The sequence below is a fragment of the Rhyacophila brunnea genome, unplaced genomic scaffold (assembly GCF_057557595.1).
Source record: "Rhyacophila brunnea isolate RB1 unplaced genomic scaffold, BYU_Rbru_1.0 scaffold_1, whole genome shotgun sequence".
NCBI lineage: Eukaryota > Metazoa > Arthropoda > Insecta > Trichoptera > Rhyacophilidae > Rhyacophila > Rhyacophila brunnea.
The window spans coordinates 23,151,462-23,177,242 of NW_028232751.1; the positions used below are offsets into that span (position 1 = coordinate 23,151,462).

General features: G+C 28.1%; 1 protein-coding gene across 6 annotated transcripts in view; it reads left to right on the forward strand.

Moving 5' to 3' along the window:
- Rdl (Resistant to dieldrin) overlaps positions 1–25,781 on the forward strand; it is a 105,112-nt gene that overhangs the window by 54,955 nt on the left and 24,376 nt on the right. For all 6 annotated transcript variants that reach the window (XM_085942287.1, XM_085942249.1, XM_085942271.1 and 3 more), the window contains exon 4: positions 11,024–11,250. In XM_085942287.1, coding sequence (XP_085798413.1) covers positions 11,024–11,250 — 227 coding nt within the window. The remainder of the gene's footprint in view (positions 1–11,023; positions 11,251–25,781) is intronic.

The window sequence follows — 25,781 nt, forward strand, 5'->3', positions numbered from 1 at the left end:
GGTTCGGCAGATGGCTAATAAACCGTTCTTTATTGGCCCATATGTTCTGCAACGACAATATTAATTTTCTTTTTTTACGTAATGTTATATACCTACACGGTATAATACTTTTGTGTTAATAATGAATTTTTATCAGTTGAATCTGTAGTGAAATATAAATTGCTAACATTTAAAAAATCAAATTAATATTTTAATCTTACGTTTTTATTCCCCTGTGTAAATTACACGTTTGAAGTAGACAGCTTATTTTCAAAGAAAGTACCTAGTAACGCTACTGCTTAGCTGGCGCAAGTACGCAAAGAAAACGTTTTAACATCTGTTGGTGTGAGTGCACGTATATATATATATATATGATAGCGTGAGAAAAAATATTCTGTGCATGTGTCTGGACAGGCTTTATAAGTACGAGTAGCGTTGAAGGAAAACAGTTATTAATGTGGTAGTGGAAATCTCTACACCGATATGGGGGAGGAGCTCGCTGGTAACAGTATCGGTGAGGTTTTATATAGGTGGAAAGACTTGGCAAGGATTCGTAAGAAACTTAGTTGCAAGACGTTGTTATCTACACACATATAATATATTATATATATATATATATATATATATATATATATATATATATATATATAGTTTCATACATGAGGGTATTTACTTTGAGTACCTACCTAAGTACTTTGCTTTGATTCTTCTTAGACGTTTTTTCTTGAATGATTTATTTGTGTAAAAGCAAAATCTTTTCGGTTATTTTCAATATATTACTTAAATAGGTAATGAAATCTTTTATTATGTTCAAATTTAATATTGCTGGAATTTTCCACTAGTAAATATAGTTACTATAAATATACAAGTATGTATATGACATAATATACTAATTATTTATAATTAGTATCCAACTGAATCTTTCTTTACAAAAACATATTTTAATAATAGGCTACATTTTTAGACAAAAACTCTTGCTGAAAAGCCTCGTTAGCCTATTTTAATTAGTAAATTATTTTTAAAATTCACCTTTGATTACAAAGTCAGTAATCTAAAATTAATTATGAAAATTATTATCACTCTGATGAATTCAATTAGAACAATAATTTAAAAAGTCATAGTTATATAATTTGAATAGTACATATTATTCCATGGTAGCCTGAATAAAAATCGACGTGCGTCTTACCTAATTATAAAATCATATATATTTATATTAAAATAAATATGATTTTCAAATTGTATTTATAGAAATAAAATCCGATAATCTTTTTCTTTCTATAAATAAATCTTTGTAGTTACTATAAACTTGGAAAATAATATCATGGTGTTACCATATACGGTAATATTAATTTATTGATAATTCTAATAAGTTTCAAGTACTTATATTTTGTATAAATTAAATCGCAGTTTTACCAAAATCTTATAAATACTTAAAAGATATTTTTCTTAAAAACTCTAAAGAAAACATTAGTGATTTTCATATATATTTTATTTTCCATAAACAATTATATTTTTAATAAGGAAACTAACTATGTATAATAGATTTAACACAATAATGCATTTAAGTACTATTGTTATAGTACATAATATTATCATAAGGTAGGATAAGGATAGTTACATAATACAAAACTTATAATTTTTTAGTATCATTTTATAGGTGAGGTTTTTATTAAGTTTCACGTAGAAAATATATTTTTATTATAACTTTAAACTTTCGTCTATACATTATTAATATTTTTTACGTAATACTAATATAATAATAATATTATGTAATTAAAATACAAATTATTGCTTCATCATACACGGTGTAAATCTAAAAATGATGGGTATTTTCACAATCCAAGTGTAAAACATTAAAGTCTTTTAAACACTTACTAGCGGTAGGTATATGATTCTCATATTAGTTTTTCGTAAAGAATCATATACCTAGGTTTCACTTAACTAAAATTTTCACTGATAATCATATTGCGTCGATATTAAATAAATATTCATATTATAGAAACAAGGAAAAATGATAAATTTATTTTGTTCAAAAATAAGAACCCAATATGTAGTTATTTATATTATATTTCACACGTTTTACAATATGAAAAAATTTCTTCAAAATGTATTATTTACATTCAATGCTACTGTGTGTGTATGAAATTGAAAGCATTTTTTTCTTTTTATCATAATATTATAATGTATGCCTCTGTAATCATACGTATACATACCAACACAGTGAGATGACTCTCGTTTTCCATATCTAATCCATCTTTGGGCAAAGTGTTTGAACATGAAAATCTGTTAGGATGATAATGCTTTGCCGCGATGACTGTTTGGCCTTTATAGAAGGCTTTGCTACATCTGTTGGATGCGCACGCATCTATTTTCGGGGAATTTAGGATTTTATCAGGACTATTCGTCGTCAGACATATTTGATTCACTTCTCACACAAAATCAACACTTTTTTTTTTAATTGCGACACATTAAAAAATATTCAGTATTCCTTTAAAATTTGAAGCATTAAAGTGAAAGATTTATATACATCATACATTGTAAATTAATACTATTAACGAATCAATAATTTTATCTACTTCAATCAGTGAAAAATACAGTATTTTTTTTTTACCAAAATCAAAATAATATTAAGTTACACAGTTAAATGAACATTTTTGTAAAGTATTTAGATTTTCATAGTGTGAAAGACTATCTTATGATTACTGTTATTATCATAATTGGATATAATCAAATTATTCTACCTATTAATAGAAATAAAGATATATACTACTATTTATAGTATATATCGTCTTTGTTCTGGCAGAACACACTAACTGGAGAATACTAGTTTTGAGTAATTTGACTTTGAAGTTGTTAAAATTATTTGAAATGGTCTATCATGTGAGTTTATTAAGTAATCGTAAAAAGGATGACTTTAAAATAAAGACTTTATTTACTAAGAAGGTTTCCAGACAGTAAAGTTTGAAATAATGAACATTTTGGTATAACCAACTCAATATATCATTTTTTCGAATTAGTGTCTTCTGCCAGAACAGTGACGATATATTACATAATATACCCAGATATATCTAAATGATGAACAAAATAATTTTACCACCTTATAATAATTATTTTCATAATTCATTTAAATTATTTTCAATAGAATTGATAGATTTGTTATTCATATTATGTTGGTACTTATTATCAAATATACATTTTGTTATAGTATATCGACATTTCATATTACGTTTATTTAAAACGGGACCGATGTCTCGACAATTTTTATTGCGTATAATATTTAATATATGTTTACGCTGTTATCAATATTTTTTTCAATCATACCAATGTTAGATACCTATATAAGTTTGGCCAATATTCCGTGTAGAAAATTTGAAAAAGATTCCATGTAGAAAATCTAGCCATTATTTCCATTTTGAGACCGGCTAATTAAGATGACTAATCTGCAGCGGCGGTTTCTTCGTGCTGAGAATTGTCGCGCGCGAAAATTGATAATGCCGAGATTTTGAAATCTCGCGGGTTTTCGGGGGTCCTGCGCAGCCGGGCCTGGCGCAGGCGCACGCCTCGTAGCCCGGCCCGAGCCTGTTCTGGCCAGGCGCCAGAGACGCAATGCGACGCCAGAGGGGGGCGTTCCTACTGCCTAGCTCCCTTAACCCCCCAACCCCACGTGGGGGACACTTAACGTCTTTCGCAAAATCCCCACAGATATATGGTCCGGTATGGTCCAGTCTTTGATATTATCCTCATCAAAGGGACTCGCTTTTCGAGCACTTGCACTGCAATTAGTGAAGTTTATTTTGTCTCAAGAACAAGAGAACCAAACATTATCTCCCAACACAAACATACCTTCATAGTTAACTTTACATTTCTTGGATATTTAAAATGAAAATCGTTTTATTTTTAAGTATATTTCTATAATACGAATTGCAATAATTCAATACAATTTCTTACAAATCCACCTATAACTTTACTGATACTATTAATTGTTAGTTAATTCTTAATACTTTTATAAATATTTTTTTCGACAAACCCTTACGAAATATAAAATAAGTGTCAAAATATATTTATTATCCGTAATTATTAACCGAAATAAGATGCAAAATAGTATAATATAATATTTATAACCATTGATAATTGTGTTGTTTATTCAATTCATATATTATAATTAGTTGGTTTTATAATAAAATTTTGATACATAGCAAACTACTAAATAATTTTAATGCGAAAATATTATGTCATAATATTTATATTTATGTATGATATTTAAGAATAATGATATAGGTAATAGGTCATTATATTTTTATACCTAAATCATCGCATAAAAAACTATGTCGCTTAGCAAAATCGGATTACCTTGGTAAAATCGTTTTGTTATACACTTGCGTGTATGGTCTGTAGTTAAAAAGTTTGTTGCGTCATTGTATAATAATTTTCATGCTATTTATCATTTTACCCCTATTTTCTAGTAAACAGTTTTACATTAAACGCTAATAGGACTAACATATTATTATGTACTATAGTATGTAATAAATAAAATCATTTATATTAAATTTGAATAACTCACAACATAAAGCCATCGTGGTAATGGATACTCAATCAATGTGTTTACTTTTACAATACAATCTCATGCCATCAATGTAATTACTAACTTGAATATGTATTAAATTACTATATTTACCTTATTTATTGGCATACTTTATACAAGGTAATCGGAATTCATTATTTGTACAGTAATATGATTTATAAATGTGAAAAAACTGAGAGACTGATAATTTACAAGGCTCTTGAGATATTGTCGTCCTACTTCTATTTTATTGTAACTATGTGGGTGTGTTACTATAAAGAATGAATCCACGTACCAAAGACTACATCAAATTGATAAATAATTTAATTAATTTAGTAGATAATGAATTCAATACGTACTAAAGAAAGACCAAAACTACACTTATTTGTGATACACTAATAACGGATGCCTACTCAATAAAAGTAATTCTATCATTACTATAAATTAGAAACGAGGTAAAAACATAAGAAGAAAAAATTAACACTCTAGAAACAAAAACGATCATTTGAAGAACGGATGGCTGATCCATTAAAATATCTTATTTCTCACTTTAAAAAAAGTATTACAAAACTTACTTACAGACAATATTTCAAACTATGTTTTTTTTTCAGAAATTATTCCCATAAGAAAGATAATTCATAAAACATTTTTAATGTCTTATCAACATTTAACGAACATGGAAATTGCCGTTTTTGTTAATAACCTCTTCAAATAATACCAGAGACAAAATTTTAACAGTATAAAATAATTCTTAATTATTCTTAATACTCTCGACCGATTAAAATCTTGATTAATCATTGTATTTTTTTTTTTTAAATAATAATATTTAGATTCATTGTTATATTCACATATTGATAGTTATGAGAATGGGGTTAGTTAAATTTATATTTATAAGCATTTATAAGTAATAAATCGATGAAATAAAGCTTAGTTAGGTAGGTACTCTGATTATTATTTCTAATTTTACTATCATACTTAATATGTTGACACTAGAAACTATTAAATAAAAAAAATAATAATAGACACAGCGTAGAATATAACATATTTGTCTCGGTACCTAGTTAAAATGTTGGCTCGAATTTCTTGCAGTCAGTATCTTTTTTAATGTGTATATTTCTGAGATCAAACTATGTACAGTATACTTTCAGTAATCTGCCGCTCGATTATACGACAACTACTATAATCCAACGTTATTTTTAGGAGTTGAAAGCACAAAATCAAGGTCTATAATTCGCCGGTATTCGATTGTCAAATTCAGTAGTCCGCCGCGTACAAAAACACAACGCAGAAGAGACGGGTTTATTTTGGAAACTTCTTCGTAAAACGTACGTTCATCGCGAAGAAAGTAATGTACCAGGGAAGAAAGTGCCCAAGGACCGCATCACAATTATGCCGTGCTCCAATGCAATCGGGACACACAAACTGAAGCTTTTGTTCATAGGGAATGGATTCCTGAATCCTAAGCCATTCAAGTCTCACTGAACTGGTTGTGTCAAGTGATTTACTGTTTATTATTTAGTTAATAAGCTTAGTCTATAAACATATATAATTTAGTAAATACTTGACTTTGATTATAAATTAAAACGTAATTTGCTAGTACAAATTTGGGTACATTTCGGTTATGAGGAATACAGCGCATTTTGAAAATAGCCGATATACTGGATTATTTGTTAGGTTAACCTAACCAAACCTAACTAACCTAACTTAAGCCCACCTAACCTAATCGAAACTAACCCAAACTAACAAATAATCTAGTACATCGGGTATTTTCAAAATGAGTTTTCCGCTGTATTCCTCATAACCGAACTGTACCCAAATTTTCTGTTTTCATTTTTACTATATTTAGTATGTATGCACTATAATCCGTCACATTCACTAATTGGACACTCGTCTGGTTTTTGTTATGGCGGATTACTGAGAGAGTACTGTAATATCAAATATATCGAAATAGTTTTCTTAATGTAGCAAAATAAAATTGTGAACGTAAAATTGACGATTATTAATATAAGATAGAGAAATAATGTCATTTCAAGGAGATTTTCTTTAGATATGTTATTTATAATGTATTAATATTAGGAGTATCGAAAAATATTTTTCTTATGTATATTATTCTCCCGTATGTATTCAACAATATTAAAAAATACTTGCGAGCAATTTTATGGAAAGAATATTTTCCAGAAGGGCGGGTATGCAATAATTCATATTGTGTTCGTGACTAGCGACTTGCTGTAGGGCAACTATGAAAGCAAAATATCGTATTTTTTATTATTATCAAAGCGATAAGCGCAGTGCACAATATCCGACGTGCGTCACGAAAGACAAAGCACCCTTGCCCCATATAAAGAAACATTCGTATCGATAAATACATACATACATTAACAATGTCAAGAGTGAACATTTGCGATTGTTAAAATCTCAAAGCGATAGCTTTGTGAGTACAATAAAATTTATACCGTTATCAAAATTATTATCAGCCAGCTTGAGAAAGGTTTTTTAGTTAGTTTTATTTTTATTGTGAAAGAGAATAATTAACATTAACAAGTTTGTCATTAATAAACTAGTCATTCGATGACCCAGTATTGAACATTAACAACTCAAAAAACGTAGTTTTGAGAAAATCATGCTTTAATATTTTACAATACACAAGGTTTGACAAGTTTTAAAAGGAAACATGTCAGAATATATCTAGTCGAAATTAAAACATTATGGTCAATCGTCAGTTTTAAATGGAAATAATTCGAAATGGATCTGTACAAAACTGGTTTTGTTCGAAAGTTTGTATTTTTTTTTCTACCAAGGTTTCTAAATTATTTTTTTCGAATTTGATTTGTACAAAACTGGCAAGAGCTCATTTTTACGAATATTTTGATACCAATATCGGTTCAATATGTTCAATACTGGGCCATTGAATAATATCATGTATTATATTAAAATCGCATATTAATAATTTTGATAATAATTATAATTGAGTCAATAATATTATTAACTACTAGTATGTAAGTATCTATAAATATGGAATTAAATATAAATTTCTTATTTGTCTCGTGGTATCTTTATTTGATTTGATTATCTTATAATATGTTGTTTGGTTTTAGTAAGCAAATATATACTTTATTAACAGGCTTCTCTATACAGGCCATGAGGCCCAATGTAAGTTTGCAGTTAGTAATTGAAGAAAAACAATCACAAGCACCCAAAAAACGCATAAATATATTGTGACCTCACCAGGAATCAAATCCGGAACCGCTAGATTAAAGAAACGCGTCTAACGTACTGGACTATGATGTCCACAAAACAAACTTTTCAATTATACATAGCAACATATTGCTGAAAGATAGCTATCAATGCTATATTAGTAATACTATTACAATCGAGTAACTACTAATATTAGATAACTATTATAGTATCTGCATCATTATAAGATAATACTTACTTAAATATTCTATTTAAACAAAAATATTTATGACTCTCAAAAATATGAAAATAATCAATAGTAGAAACTATTATATAAATATTAACTTTCCAACAGAGTTTCTGCAATAACTATTTAAATCCCCTTTATTACTTTTTTAAATTTATAATTCCGATGTTCATATTTAAAATATAATTATCAATATTAAAAATTCCACTGAGAAATAACAAAGTCATTCTACCGTCTAGCCTTGTTAAAAAGTCTATGATAAAAATATACAACAGAGTATTTTTAATCTAATCGAAAAAAGGTAATTTTTCTTAACGCTTCGTCTATCTTTTGGCTTTGATCAGACGTTTTCTTTTACCTAATTGACTTTTTATAACAGTGCATAGTATAGAATTACGTTCGCAAACGATTTCCTTTATACCTGTTGACACAATCATTATCAAGATTAAACAGTTTTTATATTAGGTAGCCGAAGAGAATAGTATGTATTTTTTGTATCATTTACATAATGAAATAGGGTAGATATATCTTTTACATTTTTATTTAGTAGATAATATATATATTCATACATCATTATTTATCATTTAACATAGACGTAATATATATAAATATAGCATTGGACGTAATCACATTAGGAGAAATAATGTTATTTTAAAGTAAATGAAGATACATTAGTTTACATAAAAGTATGGAAATATGAATAAATTGCTTTTTTATAGATGTATGTAAAATTATTATTTAGCAACGTCGTGAATGTCAATGAATTTTTCAAGATTTCAGTAAGTAGATAATAGTTTTCATTTAAATTTTGACTACATCCAAATATGAAGTGCCTAGTTTCAAAAGCCCCTAAACGGTTTTTGAAATTTTTTGAATTAGATATGTATTTAGATGGATATTTTTGTTACCTATATTATGGCTAAAGATTGAACTATATAAAATGCCAAAAACCGTTAATACGTATGATCAAAAATTAGGGTAAATTTCAAAACCCGCTAAAATGGGTGGGTGTGCTTTTCAAATACCCCTAAAATGGAAAGCCAAAATACTCTTTAGAATGTAACAAATTAAAAAATAAATACATAAAGTTCACATATTTAATAAATATAATTTTTTTCTCATTTATACCAAAACTACCTAAAATCGTTTTTCTCATTTTTCTCAGAACTACCTAAAATCGTTATAGGGGCTTTTGAAACTAGGCGCTTCATATATAATAATATTCTCCGATACTATAACTTATACCGTATGAAAAACTAAATGATATCGTCACGAGCTTTCACATGCAACACGAGTGGCTGGTTTATTCCATGACCAGTTAATGTTTTTACGTTTATATAATATTAAGTGAAGGTTATTATTAGTTCCAAACAATGTGCAATAATTGGTTAGCTGAATATATCATTTATGGAACGTATTGTGGTAGACATACTAGGGAATAAACTTCGCCGAACATGCGCTAATACAATAGGCTTGGCTTACATTTCATATCACCGTCAACCACCAAACAGTGCATGCCATTTACTGCATGACCTTTCACGATACAATCAACCACCCGTTTACTGTTTGTTAGACCTCATTTCACCCGCATACAATCATCCCCTACTGACCTCACTTTACTGCAGCTCGGCAGTCATTCATGATGTTTATTATCACCCCAAACGGCCTCAAACGCGTTCACGAAACAATAACTTATTGTTCTACGAACCATTCAATATTAACCTCAATTTTATTTACCTATATGAAAAACAATTCATGCAAAACAATCGTCAACGGTTTATTTATGTCTATATAATTACAACTCAAATTTTAAATATCTATATTTTAGTAACTTGGGGACAATATTAATAAATCTGTTCAAAATCGTCAAAATAATATTAAATTATTTTCAAATATTCACCTTTGTTTCAATTCTATAAATTATTTATCAGTTTTAAGAGGTGTTAAAAGTATCATTTAAAAATATATATGTTCTGCATTTTGGCAAGTACATTTAATTTAATTTTAAATATTATTTAAACTGTGTTTTATGTATCTATTTAATTATAATGTCGCATGTTTTATTTAATTCACAATCTGTTGCACTCTTGTTTAAATATTTGGTTTATAATTTACCATTGCGTTACTTGTTTTTAATCTGCAGAACTAATTTCCACCACGTACACGTATTTAACATGCAAACTGTACGGCTTTTAGCTTACTGTGCATAAATGTATCTGGTCGGAAAATGCAAATAATGCTTATATGTTTGCACTTTGGAATAATTTAATCTCTTAGAGCTGTTGTTGTGAACTGTGTGCTCTTTCTATATACACGATGTATAAATGGCCAAAATTTATTTAAAACAATATAAATTCGTTTTATTCTGATTATATCTCGTTACAAAAATACTTCATAAAATCACAAATGTGTTGATGTCGAAGAAAATGACAAATGACAATTCACTTTAAAAAATAGATAGATAAATAGTTTTATTTTTCAAAACTTTTAACGAAATACATAGATGGATTTAATATAACCCCATTTAACTAGATTTATTTTTTTATTTCTTTTAAATCTTATTTATGCAAGGCTTACAGAACAAAAAAATAGGTTCATTATGATACAACTGTAAATCAATCGTAAGTAAATTCATCAAGTCAAACCCATTACCTATATAAAGGTAAATAAATAGATCTATTAAATTCATAATATCCAACGAAAGACTTTTACAGTACCAATTTAATTTTATTAATTCAAACAGCTTATATAAAACTCAGTATTGGATATTATATATTTAAATATATGTAATATTTTTAATTAATTCTAGGATTTAATAAAGTTAAATTAAAAATGTATTTTATTGCAAATTTAAAAAAATATGAACCTATTTTATTGTTTACCGCATAGATATTTTTTTCTTTTAAATTATATCAATTATTAATGACAGCTAATTAAATTCATCTTGTAAAATCAATTGTTCATTTTGAAAGAGAGTGCTGTAAAAATTGATATAATTTGAAATATTAAGAGTTGTGGCAATGTCTTTATTGATTTTTTTGTCTGTTCGTCATCTCAAATAGGACTTCACCCTGGATTTTTACTTCCGCCAATTTTGGACGGACCCTCGCCTGGCATACAAGAAGCGGCCAGGCGTCGAGACCTTATCCGTCGGTTCAGAATTCATCAAGAACATTTGGGTGCCGGACACGTTTTTCGTGAACGAAAAGCAGTCATACTTCCATATCGCGACGACGAGCAACGAATTCATCAGGATACACCATTCCGGCTCCATCACTAGGAGTATCAGGTAAGACATCAACTCCAACTACCATCTCCAATACCAGGCGCACACGTACGTCGAATTATTGATTGTTATAAACATAATTATCTTCTAACGGCAATAAACTTTCTAAATACTATACGATATTATTGTAATACTAACTGATTGTCGTACGTGTGCTAATGGCATTTTAAAAATTATATTTAACTAACTCAGTTGTATAACAGAAACCAAACTTAATAAATCTTTTTTAATCCATCGTAAAATATAAAATATTGTATTGCATATAACGTACGACAACAAAAAACTATAATTCTTAAATCCATCAACATATTCTTGCAATTACGAACCTGACACAACTTTTGACTTAAAATAATAGTTTTATACCAAATTTAAACGTACAATACATTTCATATCACATAATTTAAAAATTCAAATCAATGATTATAATAAAATTGATCTTTATTAAAATATTAAATATTACCAATGTGCTATTTATTGAATTACACAATAATAATTGAATAAACCCTTTAAATATACAACTAGATCACATAGATTTGATATCTTTTCAAAACCATATTATATAAATGATTGATTTACTATGTAATGAAAAAAAAATATAATACCAAGTACTGTAATATTATAAACCAAATCACCTCGTTGTAGCATTTAAGTAACGATACTTATCTAAGTTTATGTTATAAGTTATAATAATATATTCTCGTCAATAATAAAACAGTATGTTACTAAATTATAAAGCGGTTTTTTTAAATATATAATATATCTAACTGACAATTAAATGTCCAGTGGTCTAATAAATATTTAATATTATATGATCTAAAAAGCGACGTTATTCAAACCTTGAAAATGTAAAACACGGTAGAATTTTGTTCCCTAATAGAATTAATAATTCATATAACATTGCGGTGTTTTTATAAATACGTTGAAAATATTAACTATTTAAATTATGGAGACATTGACGTCGTTCAGAATGTATTCAAATATTAAATACTAGCATTATTAAATTTCAATATGGATTTTAGTTAAATATAGACATTGTAAATATGATATACATAACGATACGCTTATATAATTATTTGACCTTTATAAATATCACTGTAGCACATCAAAATTAATAATAAAATTATATTAAATTGCTTTAAATTTTAGCTTGCATATTATTAAATTAATATAAAATGTACATACAAATAAAATCACGTTTTGTCGAATATTATGTTATCTATTGTAACATATAGATAGTATTTAATTTTATTGCGTAGTAAATAAATACTGGATGTTTATTCAAAAGTATAAAATAAAATAAATTGTAATTTTCCACGTTTCAGTAGTTATTTTTGATTATAAATGTGTAATTAATTTGATTTTTCATTTAAAAAATGATATTTTCACTGTGTTTTTATTTGTTTCTGTTAAATATAAACCCCGTTATATTATTAAACAATGATTAATTGTATTTGTCGAATATCGTAACGTAATATCAGTAATTCCTTCGTATCAGATGTACCTATTCATCATTGATGTTTACTAAAATAAAACTTTTCCATTTACATCTGAAAAACCACAATTAATTATTACAACCCAATCGAATAATTGGAATTGGAATTGTTCAACCATTAAGCAGTTGTTTGTTATTTCAAAGTTTCCATTTTAATTTATATGTAAGAACATTATTAGCGGTTATAATGGATATTATTATGACTACAGTTTACTTTGTATATTTTTTATTAACTTTAAATAAATTTTTGAGTGGTTAGATCATTCATAATAATTAGTGATCGTTATACTTAACCAAAATTTTCGACAAATCAATTATGAAAAATATATCTTTCGTTGATTGTGTTATATATAATGATATATAAACTATTATTCTTTTTAACACTACAATAGTCCATGATACCCAATGATAGTATAATAGTGCGTAATAGACGTGAAACAATTAAATACCCAAGCTCTGAGGAAAAATACAATGTGCTGTGCCTTTATTGGGAATTAAACCCATAGCCTTCAGATGAAAAATTCCTTATAAATAGTACTCAATGTATAGAGAGATCATGAAAGTCTGGGAGCAAATCCCATTCACTGAGTTAAATTCAATTTTAATGTATCTAGAGTTTATAAGGATCCATAAGTTGTTTATTTTAATAGTTTTCTTTTATTCACCCCTTAAAATAAGTACTAAGTAAATTCTTTACAGCCAATCTCGTAAAAATGTATATAAATTTATCATACATGCACTATCTAGCGTAGAAATAAACTATATTTTATTATGTAGTTATGAAAATTTTGTATTTTTTGTTATTATGTTGAGCTAAAAATATATTAAAATAACCAGGCTTAAACTAGATACAATTTAGTCTTCTGTATATTACGGATAATTGAAAAGGGTCGGTATATAAAAGGATAAATACGTTTGGAGAAATAATAAGAAAAGAAAATAAACTGTGTTTTACACGAATTTTGAATAGTAACTATGAATTGATTGATTCGGTGATTAGTCATTTAACTCTGCTTAATAAAATAGCAATAAGAAAATTCGGCCAATAATTTAAAGTGTCGCCATTCAAAAATATGATCATTTATCATAATAAATTCTAAAAATAACAAACATTAATCACATAGTCATTGCAATCACGAATATTATTATTCCATCTATTTTCAGAATATCATGGCTATAAATAACTAGATACATTTCTCTCGCAATCACCACATGCAAGGATATGAAGCTTAGTCATATGATTACTCAATTCCCTACTAATTATTACACGCTGTGCTGACATGAAATTAACGTCAGTAACATCGTTCAATCGATGCAATGAAATACAAAACGGTTCACCTGAATCATTAACAGGTCGAGCAAATACATCAATCAAATACAACATGCATTTATTAATAGTAGAAGGCGTTGAATCTGTGAACAACTTTTGATTGTTTATTTATAAATCAACAAATATATGCCGTATTATTTTTAACAGTATATTTAAATATATATAATATATTTACTAAGAAACTCAAACATTTTGAAGAAAGTCTTATTGTATAGAGATGGAGCTTAAACATTTATGAAAATATGGCAAAAAAATACCACTAATTTTCATACGAAATCTCAAACGGTGAAGTACTCTTACATTAATGTTATCTAAAAATAGCGCATAGATCAAACCGCAAAATTTTGTGGTTTCTAAGGAAACCACAAAAGTGAGCTTATTCTGGAAGAAAATTCAATATATAATAAACATTTTTTTGGGGTTATAAAAAGAAAGTTTTTAAATAAAATCTCTCTCCTTAATAATTTGGTACAAGTAAAAAACGGATATTTTTCTTTAAAAGAGCTTTGAATCTATAATTATTTTTCTCATTATTAGGTACAATATTTTAATATCGAAAATATTCGATGTTTCTCAAATAGATTCATTGTGTGGACAATATTTTTTTCAGCATTTACTGATAAAAAACCACTATTATTTCAACTATGTATTTAATTCATTGATTTAATGGATGCAATATTGAACATATTTTGCAGAAGAAATTGCAAAGTTACCGTTAAAAAAATCGAAAAATATTGATATAAACAGATGCAAATGAAAGCATATTTGAAAATAATAATATACCTATTAACTCTTGTTGAAATTTACGTAAATTATTTTGGTAATCACATTCGTCTGTATTAATTAAATACTTACAAAATAATGAATTATGAAATGTATCAGTGGACTTTGGTATGCTATCAATAATTCTACAGAACGAGTAAAATTTATTAGAAGCCTTATATTTTTCATACGGTTCGCCCATTTACATGATTGGCTAACTTTTACTCTCTTAATTGTTAATAAGAATGTTATTTAAGTCAATATCCAATATTACAATTTCCAACCAATGAATTTATGAATTATAATTGAGAAGTGATATCCCATGGATATAGGTAGGCAATGCGTTGCTTAGGGTCGGCAAACGAAGGAATGAATACGAACATTATAGTTTTTGAAAGTTGTGACTGTTTTCCGTGAAGCAGACGATGCGGTTGCTTAGTTGGTAACCCAATCACTGCTGACCTTTTAATTACCACATTTAAATAACACGTTACTTATATATAATGGCCAAGTACTCCAAACGCGCCAGACGCGGTGTTAGCACTAAATGAGTTAAGTAAACTTTAGGTACTAGTCTTACACTAAAATCAAATTGACAATGAATATGTTACAAAAACCTTTCCCCCATTAAAATAAAATTGTTTTTACGCACAATAAAATAACAATCACTGCATAATCAATCACTCTTTTCATATTGAATTAAATTCCTTTAATCTCATAACTCCGTACAAATATAAAAATACTGCAATTATTTTACCATTTTGGTTTTCAGTGCAAAACTAATTACAAATGATAGGTCGAAAATTAAGCTGTCAAATTCCATAGATTTCATTAATTATTCCACACCACCACAGTACTCGTGTAAAAATGTCTCTTTTTATTATAATTATTATGTACTAAACATCAAATATACCCTTATATAATATAATGAACAGATGTTTTATTCCAAAGTATATCAGTACAATAATTATTTCCACCTCTAGCTTTCATTAAATATTGGTAAGTTAATAAATGATTTTCAGAATTAATTAAATTGGTTTGATCCATTGATATTATATTTCGATGCAATGGCTTTAATACTTTCGTAGTTAATTAGTTTATTGCAGAAATGTTAGTGTATCAAATTGCATTTTTGCTACATATTATCGTCCCGATATTTTCAATTAATCGTATCGAATTATTAATCGAATATAATTAAACACCAAATTTATTTACGTTTACACACCGATTTTAAATTAACAACCCAGAGGCTTAGGGTGACAAGGGCGAAACTCCAATAATCACGGTTTTGAATTAAGCATTGAATTGGCGTCGAAAATCACTTTTATTACATCAATACAAATAAAATCATTATAAAGGCAAAACCTTACACTCTCAACTGTGTTTTTAGTGACAAAAAAAGTCTAAAAGTCTTAAGTAGAAAATTACTTAAAAGAAGACTGCTTTTGTGTTTATCTCAAAACCATTGTTTTGTAGTTTTGCCCTTGTCACCCTAAGCCCCTGAATTATAATTATGAATAATAACCCAAATTTGCATTTGATTACTTATTATTATTCTCACGTATTGCGCCCCATCATTTTCCAAGCACAAGGTCGTATACCCATTTCCCCCAATCCAACGCCACGTAAGATCTGACGTGCGTAAATTATAATTATTGTAGCAATTAAGTTAAGCTTATGGTTTAGGCTCAAGACTCTCGACTTTTCAGAATCGATTTTTTCGCTAATTCTTGGAGATACGCTGTAATAATTAAGTTTATGAGCCAGCGCGTCAATCCTTAGTAATGGACTAAGAAATGTACTCCGAATGCAAACTGAAAACATAGACAAACCATGCTCATGTGGTACAGCTACATAGATTTAGATCAATCTAACAATAATTATTTTTCTCATTAGTCAGATATCTCTTAAATGCCCATTAATGTACATATTACTTTTCTAATCGATCACTTTTTATGTTTAATAGTATTATAAATTAGCAGTATCATCTGTGAATAAAAACTATAACTATATTATCAACACGTTTATCAACTCCAGAGAACTGCAAGTTTTTAAATTATATTCCATTCACACAAATATAAATAAATAAAAAAGATATAACGAATACTTAATAAAATTTGTTGCTTTAAAACAAATCAGCGTAATCAAGGATTAAAATGTATAATTATTTTTAACTATCTTTTATATTTATCATTTAGATTTAGAATTTCTTAACTATTTTAACAACAATTTTTATATCTGAATGATAAAAAATAGTGGTTGTTAAAGACTTTCCAAACTCTTGTCATGAATTTCAGTCTTTTTATTTTTAATGCTACCAATAAAATATTATATTTTAATAAATTTGTAAATTTACTGACCATTATAAATCTTTTGTTTAATTAAAATATTCAAACTTTTATACTAAATATTTTTTTTTAATTGAGACACAGTTTAAGCCTTGAGTTGATTAAAATAATAATAAATATCGCTGGAATAACATAGTAGTAAAAACGTGCAAAATATAGACATAGATGCTACTGAATCGACAAAGTAGTTCAATTCTTCGGAAGTACATAAATCCAATAAAGGTATAATCAGCTTGAAGAGGCGTTTGTTCCTTCTTCTTATACTTTGCCGTATTACTGAATATGGTATTACTGAAATTATAAGCATTGTTAATAATCTTTTCGACGCCACTAAACATTACTATTAATTCTCTCCAGGCTGTTCGGATCTCTTTTTACCAAGTGGTATTGAGTTGAAGACCACGTCGCTTTCGGTTGGCTGAGATTTGATGCCAAGCACTTCCAATACAGATACATTTATAAACATGACTGTAGTATGTAGCATCCACAGCCAGTACCACATCTCAAACGCATCAATCCTCCTGTCAAATTTTCTGAAAGTACAGGTTCTAACACCGTATAGGAAGGTTGAAATTATTAGCGTCTTATCGAGTATTTTTTTATGGTTCTTGGACATTGCAATTCTTTTCCTAAATCTTAAAATAACATTGCTTAAGAGCGTACATAAGTGAAACGGCAAATAATTGTCAACTGTATGTAGAACAAAATTACGGCCGCGTTGTCATTCGGAGAGCGATAGTCGAGGCGTCTGCACGTCGATTCGTTTTGTCATGGCATCGGATGAAAATATTCTTAAATCGTGTAAAAATGACTAAAAAACTTTACGTATGTACTTAAAACAGAAAACATGGCAATGAATATAGTATTATTATTACAAATATAATAATAAACATAACATAAAAAGGACGCATGCTCAACTTTAATGACAAATTATATTTCATTCGGCTTCCATCATTTGCACCCGCGACCCGCATTCCGCGCATCGCCTAGTAACGATATTATTAGACCATGCTTCAGTTGAGGTATAGCCTTAACTTTTAAAAATAATATGCAATTTATAATACAACGTATTAACATTATATATGTAAATAGCTTTCAGAACCAATTTCAATATTGTTTTTGTTTGCAATTCCGCTTATTGAATTATATTCAAGCCCATAAAAGCTCTCGAGCTTTATTCCGAATGCAAATATTGAACAGAGCCACGAGCATCGCGGCCGAAGTGTTTCTCTAAGATTAGTAAAGGAAACAGAAGTGGCATTCACGGTTTGATAATATCTATCACCAACACAGCCCACTTACAGCGAGGTTTCTAGAACGCCAATATTTTGGACCAGAGCCAATATTATCAGCCCTCCAACTTCCGAAAGCCAAAATCTCTTGTCGTATAATATAAACTTCTTGCTACAACTTGGCATTTATATCTCGGAATATATATACGTTACACAGTATTAACCGTAAAAGGTTTTTGATTTATTTCATATTTTGTTTTGTCAGATTCTCCATATTATTATTTTTCTGTAGAAATAAAAATAAATTTATATTCGTAGGTACTTATTTACTCGAATGGTATGTTTACCATAGATTATGAAATATATAAATTTTTACATTTATTCACCTACATAATATTATTATAATGGCATTTAAGACTTTCATTTTAGTCGTTTTATTTTTTCTACGTCAATTTGATTTAATTTACAAATCAGATTCATATTATATTTTAATTGTTAATATGTATATATCTCTAATTCTTTCCTCTAGACTCTTTGTAAAGTATTTAGAATTCTAAATAACGTTTCTTTAAAAAAAAAACGTTATAAGCTAAAAAAAATCTGTCTAAAGAAAGACTAAAGAAAAATGTGAATTATTCTAGTCTTAATTAAATGAAAAAAAAAGTATTTCATTCGTAGTTAATCTACATAATTTATTAATAATCAGGTTCCGATTTCTTCCGTTTAAATGAATATCGCTAACTTCCGGTAGATACCGGATATTATAGAATTACGTCTTACCCAGTCGCACCTAGAATTATTGATTAATGAATTGAATAGATTTTTATTTGTAATTTAATCTTCATACTTAATAATTTATTGATTGTTTTCAATTGATACAATATGTTAAGTTTCACATAGAGATAGTGTGGGCATTTTGTTATTCTGATTTAAAGGTCACAGATTCAAACTCTGACATTGCGATTTATGCACAAATTTTCAATACATATAATAATATGCATTTGCATATTACAGAACATTGACTTAGAGAATGGATCAAATCATTAACTATCATTATTTGTAAAAATAAGTGGATTGATATATGCTTATTAAACTTAGGTATTCACCCACTCTATTTAATATTGAAATAAATTTATATCGTATATAGAACAACAATATACCTATTATGTTTGAAATCAGTAGGTAAGTTATGTGACATGACGTATATGGGATTACTTCGTTCCATATTATTAATTTGAAAAACACAACAAGCGCAAATGAAAAACATATTCCCTAGTGCTCTACATGATGTTAAATTTTCCACCGAATAATTTACCTACTTTGTATGTTTCCGAAACAAGGCTATGTGATATGTGTATACATGTCGTATATGAGTGCATATATGATATCCATATATGTTGGAGTATTTCCGTTTCAGGAAAAAACCCAAGAGGTATGTCAGTGGACAGAGTATTTTTGTTTTGAGACAAGTACAAACAATGCTCGAGAGCATACTTCAACTCCGCGGGGTTTCATATTTCTTTGGAGGATGATGCCGCTAAAAACATTTTCTTAGTGGTAGAATAAATATCTTAAGTACTTACAGTATTGTGAATAAGACACACATAGATTATATATATGTAACATCATATAAAAAAAACATTTAGATTATAATATTACATCGTATTGTCTAAGTAGGTATGTATGTATATTTATTAAAGTCCCAGAACAATGTAAGTTCCAACAATAACAATTACTTACGAGTAAATAAAAAATAAGTATATGTACAAAATAATTTATGATTTAGGATTTCTAGATTGTTTTTTATAATTGTATATTATACTTAGCATCGTATATTTATCATGATATCACTTATTTATTGTAATTTATAACAAAAATAAGAAAACATTCATTATTGATACATTATTCGGAACAGTCTTTGAAATATAACTATTATAAAAATTTTGAACTTAGTGGAACTTGCACCCATATCAATTGGATGTATAGAGAATGATTTAGCAGTGAAGATACCCAAGTACTTTCAATGCTAAAACCCTAATAATGGCAACATTCCAGTTTTTAATCCAGCTAAGGCTCCCACGTTTGCCTAATGCATATAGTGACCGACATTGTAATATAATAAGCTGCAGATCGCACGTTCAAAATCCATGGCTTGTTGACAACTATTATAATATTAACTTTCATTTAAAGAAGGCATCAGGATCTCTCCGAATTCTTCGTATTTCCGTATCTCCGATCATTCAATAATTCCATCAGACGACTGATTTGTATTGTTATATGGGAATCGATTTTATTCATCTGGACCTATATACTGGATAGTATCTATATAACTGGAAGTGATTTTGGTATATTGTATAAATACTATAAATACTTATATATTTATGTAAAACTTTAAGATACCAAAAGGCAAAATCTGGGTCGATAAAATTGATATTCATAAAGTTTTTCATTGTATTGTTAATTATAATTTAAATTCAAATTCTATTAATTTCGGAAAATTATTTTATTACTTATTAATTTTTCAACATGAACTCTTAAAACAAAATCATAATAATTATTAATTTTGTATTCTATATTATATTATTTATTACCTACATATTCATCGTTTATATATTATATTTTGAGTATAATACTCGGCATTGACGTAAACTTTAAAGGGTAATGTTTTCTGACGGTCTTATAATATAATAACAGAAAAGGGACCTAGTGTTACCGTAGGCAGAGACTTGTTTATTAATAACTAATAAGGCATGTAAACTCAATTACCTCATATTAATAATTAAAATATTAATCCAATGAACAGGAAATTAGAATTCATTTGCATCAGTAATGTATACTAAAGTTCACATCTGGTAGGCGACTCTACCCTGTTAATAATAATAACTGAACTACACCAGTGATGATAAACCAATTGAGTACTATTCTAGATATAATATTCAGGAGTCACTAAATTAATAAAATATAATGCTTACAACTAAAATAAATTATTTATTCAACTACGTAATAAAATTGAAGAAAATATAATCCTAATATTCAAATATTATCAGCTTATATAATTATGATTGCTTGAAATGCAATGTTTTTACGATTTATTGCATAGCGTTCAAAGTTTTACCTATATCATATATAATTAATCAACACGATTTCAATACGGCAACAATATTTATTGTCAAATTTTGATAACTAATGTACGTATTATATAAAAATATTGTATGATAACGATAACTTCATTTTACTCCAAAAATAATGTATAGGTATATGAAAAATCATTTCAATATAATGTTTAAATAATTGAATAATATTTTTTTTTCTTATTGATATTATAATGCTTATTTATAGTGTCACCCACGGTGGCCGCGCGGATTAAACATTGAACTATAACGCCGTGGGTCCCAAGTTCGAATCCTGGGTCTGGCAAGTACACATGTTGTTTTTCAATTTATTTCTGTCAGGGTATAGACCTAATAGGTTGAGCAAGTGGCTGACATCCATTTCTCGTAAAAAAACAAAATCTGTTAACACAAACCTCTACTCTGTGGAGGTCCTTATGATCCTATTAGGATCGGACATGGTCAAAAGAAAGGAAAGAATATTATAATGTCATCAATTTTCGAATTATTTATTTTGTATATAAACAAACCTAGATTATATTTTTTATTAAATTCTGTTTGTGCATAAAATTAAATAATATTTTTATGTAATATTTCGGTTGATTTTGTTTTGTACTTGGTATATTTATTTGTCCAATCCAATCACTGCTAACCTTTTAATTACCATATTTAAATAACACGTTAATTATATCTAATGGCCAACGACTCCAAACGCGCCAGTTGCGGTGTTAGCACTAAATGAGTTAATTAAAACCAATATCACGTCGGGGTAAACTTTTAACATGCTGCATTTATAAACAATGTCTATGATCTTTCTAATTTAGTAAATTTCGCATTATGTATTTTCTTCAATCAATAATGTGTTATTATTTCTAAATCAAATTTATTTATTTTACAGTATAATATGGTGAATTTATAAAATGTGAATTCAAAATGCTCACAGTATGACTTTGGGAAAAACGAAGAAATGTGTAACAGCATTAAATAAAAAAAAACATTAAAAGAGTAAATATTATATCATAAAATAGATACTTCTAATTTCTTGTATTTTGTTAACTGTCAATTCATGGTGGAACTGCATTGTATTGTTGTTTTTATTTAATAAAACGCATTTTTTGTGTAGTACTTATTCCACTTTTAATCAAGAGATTAGGACCGGTTTCGTTCGCCTCAGAGTTGAAAATGTCCCTCTGAGGCGGATGAAACCGGTCCCAATCTCTTGATTAAAAGTGGAATAAGTACTACAAAAAAATGGCGTTTTAATAAATAAAAACAACAATAGATACTTCTATACAAATAAATTAAGTAGACCGTATACCAACTCAGGCGTAAAGTAAAAAAATACGCTCCTCAAAAAAGACTTCCAAGAAACCGATACGTAATTTAAAGAATACTCGAGAATTAACTCTAGTATTCACTCGAGAATTCTACGAAGAACAATGATTTCGAGCGACTGAAATAAGCCATCTCCCCGTCCTACGCGAAGATAAATTAAACTTCCCTAAACTTTTAGGTACCCACTAAATATGCACAGGTCGGTAGTGCGTTGCTATAATTGATTGCTAACCGAAGTTTCTATTATCTTAGTGTTGTTTAGTTTCAAAACAACAGTTGCGTACACTTATCACAAAATTATATTCAATTAATTACCTTAAGACCAACAATTTGATTAATTTCTTCGGGTATAACGGAGCGTAAAAGATTATTACTTAGGACCGTGATTTATAACCAAAATATGAAAAGCTTAATTGACGTTATTTATACCAGCGGTCCCCAACCTTTTGGACCTCGCGGACCACTAAACTTAAAATCTTGAATCCCGCGGACCACTACCACGTATTTTTTCCACACTTTGTCATTCGATATGTCAATATTATGATAAAAGAATTATAATAAATAAACTTATAAACACAGATATTCATTCTAAATATGCAAAAAAAAACATTTTAAATTTAATTTTATTAAAAAAGAATCAATACAATCATTAGTACTTAAATTAATACGAATTCTACGTCGACATAGAGGTGCATAAACCTTTCTTCCCTGTGATAAATTTTAGACCGATATAGACAGTTTTGACAGTTCAGACGGCTATCTCATTGTAATTGTTACAATAAGTTTTAATAAATCGATACTTTCTAATCTATTAATTTGCCGTAGCGGACCGAAAGTAGGCTTGTGTACAAAATAGACCTGTCATGCTCGCGGCACAATCTGTGTATCCCTACACATTTCTTCCATTCTATACTGTGTTCCAGGAATTAACCATTAATTGCATTGAAGATTTCAGAGCCGGTTTTTCTACCCGGCAAGGATAGCAAACAGATGAGTTCTTTCTTTAATTTTCCTTGGCAATCAAACCTTAAAAAACAAAGAAGAAATGCCTTATTAGTTATGTATGTTGTTTTGTCGAGTTGAATCGAATAAAATGTAGAATTTTTCACAAATACCTACGATCACTAATTGATTTTCAATATCTTCAGTCATGTCTTTAATTCTGCGTTGCACAGTGCTTGCGGACATAGAAATTCCTTTCAGTTTCAGGACAGCCTGTTTCCCAAAAACCTCTTCACAGGCTTAATTAAATCTTCTCCAATCGTATATGGTTTTTTACATCTCGCGATTTTAAGTGCTATCAGATAAGAACATTTTACCAAGGGCTTATCATCAACAAACATTGTTGCTGATGAACGTTTTTGCTAGTATATTCAAATTACTCTGCGGATCACCAAAATTCTATCACGGACCACCGGTTGGGGACCGCTGATTTATACTACTATCGAAACTAGTTTGAAAACTGTACTATCCAATGATATATCGCAGAAATATATTATTTACTGCAAAAAATCCATTGCCTTATATTGTCAATTTCCATTTACCGTGTCACTACATATTCACGGTGCGATTAATATATTTTCAACACGATTCATGAATCAACACTGCATTCAAATATAATGCAATAGTAATGAATGGCAAACAATATTATCAATCATTGTTTTCAATCGAGTTTTCTATTAATTCATAAGCGTTATTGGTTTTGTGAATAACATGTACGTATTATGTCATTAAATAATATAAAATATTAATGAATGACAAACAATATTATCAATCATTGTTTTCAATCGAGTTTTCTATTAATTCATAAGCGTTATTGGTTTTGTGAATAACGTGTACGTATTATGTTAATAAATAATATAAAATATAATACAGAGAATATTATTAATGAAGCGCCTAGTTTCAAAAGCCTCTAAAACGATTTTAGGTATTTCTGAGAAAAATGAGAAAAATTATTTTAGATAGTTTTGAGAAAAATGAAAAAAAACTCATATTTATTAAATCTATGAACTTTATGTATGTATTTTTTATTTCGTACATGCTAAAGAATATTTTAGCTTATCCATTTTAGGGGTACTTGAAAAGAACACCCAACCATTTTAGCGGGTTTTGAAATTTACCCTAATTTTTGATCATACGTATTGACGATTTTTGGCGTTTTTTAAAGTTCAACCCCTTTATATATGTAACAAAATATCCATCTAAATACATATCTAACAACAAAAAATTTCAAAAGCATTTTAGGGGGGCTTGAAACTAGGCGCTTCGTATGTTCCTTCAAAATGTTGAATGTTACCACAGATTAAAATAAAGTTTGCATATTTTAGTGTTCTCTTATATTAAACGTAAGAATGTAGCATTCGTACTTAAAATATATATCATGGAAAATTCTCAGAACCATACCTACTATATAACTCATAGGGAAAATTTTGGCATTCGAACACTTTTCTCATTATCAAATAAATCCGTTGAATTCTTTCCGATACATATTATATTCACTAAGAGATGTGTCTTCCTTTTACATTATATTATATTATAGCCTTTATATAATTACCTTTGTCATTACATGCATCAAGTTAAAACCTCCGATGTGACAAAATTAAATTTTACACGAGAGACAAAAAAAACTAGTCTATATGCAACAAAGTGAGTTATTATTTAAATCACAGGTTGAGGGTTACTTGTAAATATCAAGTATTTGTAATTGATACAATGATTGCTTACATTAAAGGGGGTTACATTCAAAGTCTCTATACAAAATTATATTATAATTTTTTTAATATATTATAATACATGTCTTTAAGAAACTTATTTAACTAAGCGAATATAAAGGAAAAGAAAATATTTTGACAAAATTGTTACATCTTGGTTTTAATAGTTCAACCACGATAAATATTGAAATTTTAAGTTATATGACGCCTGTAC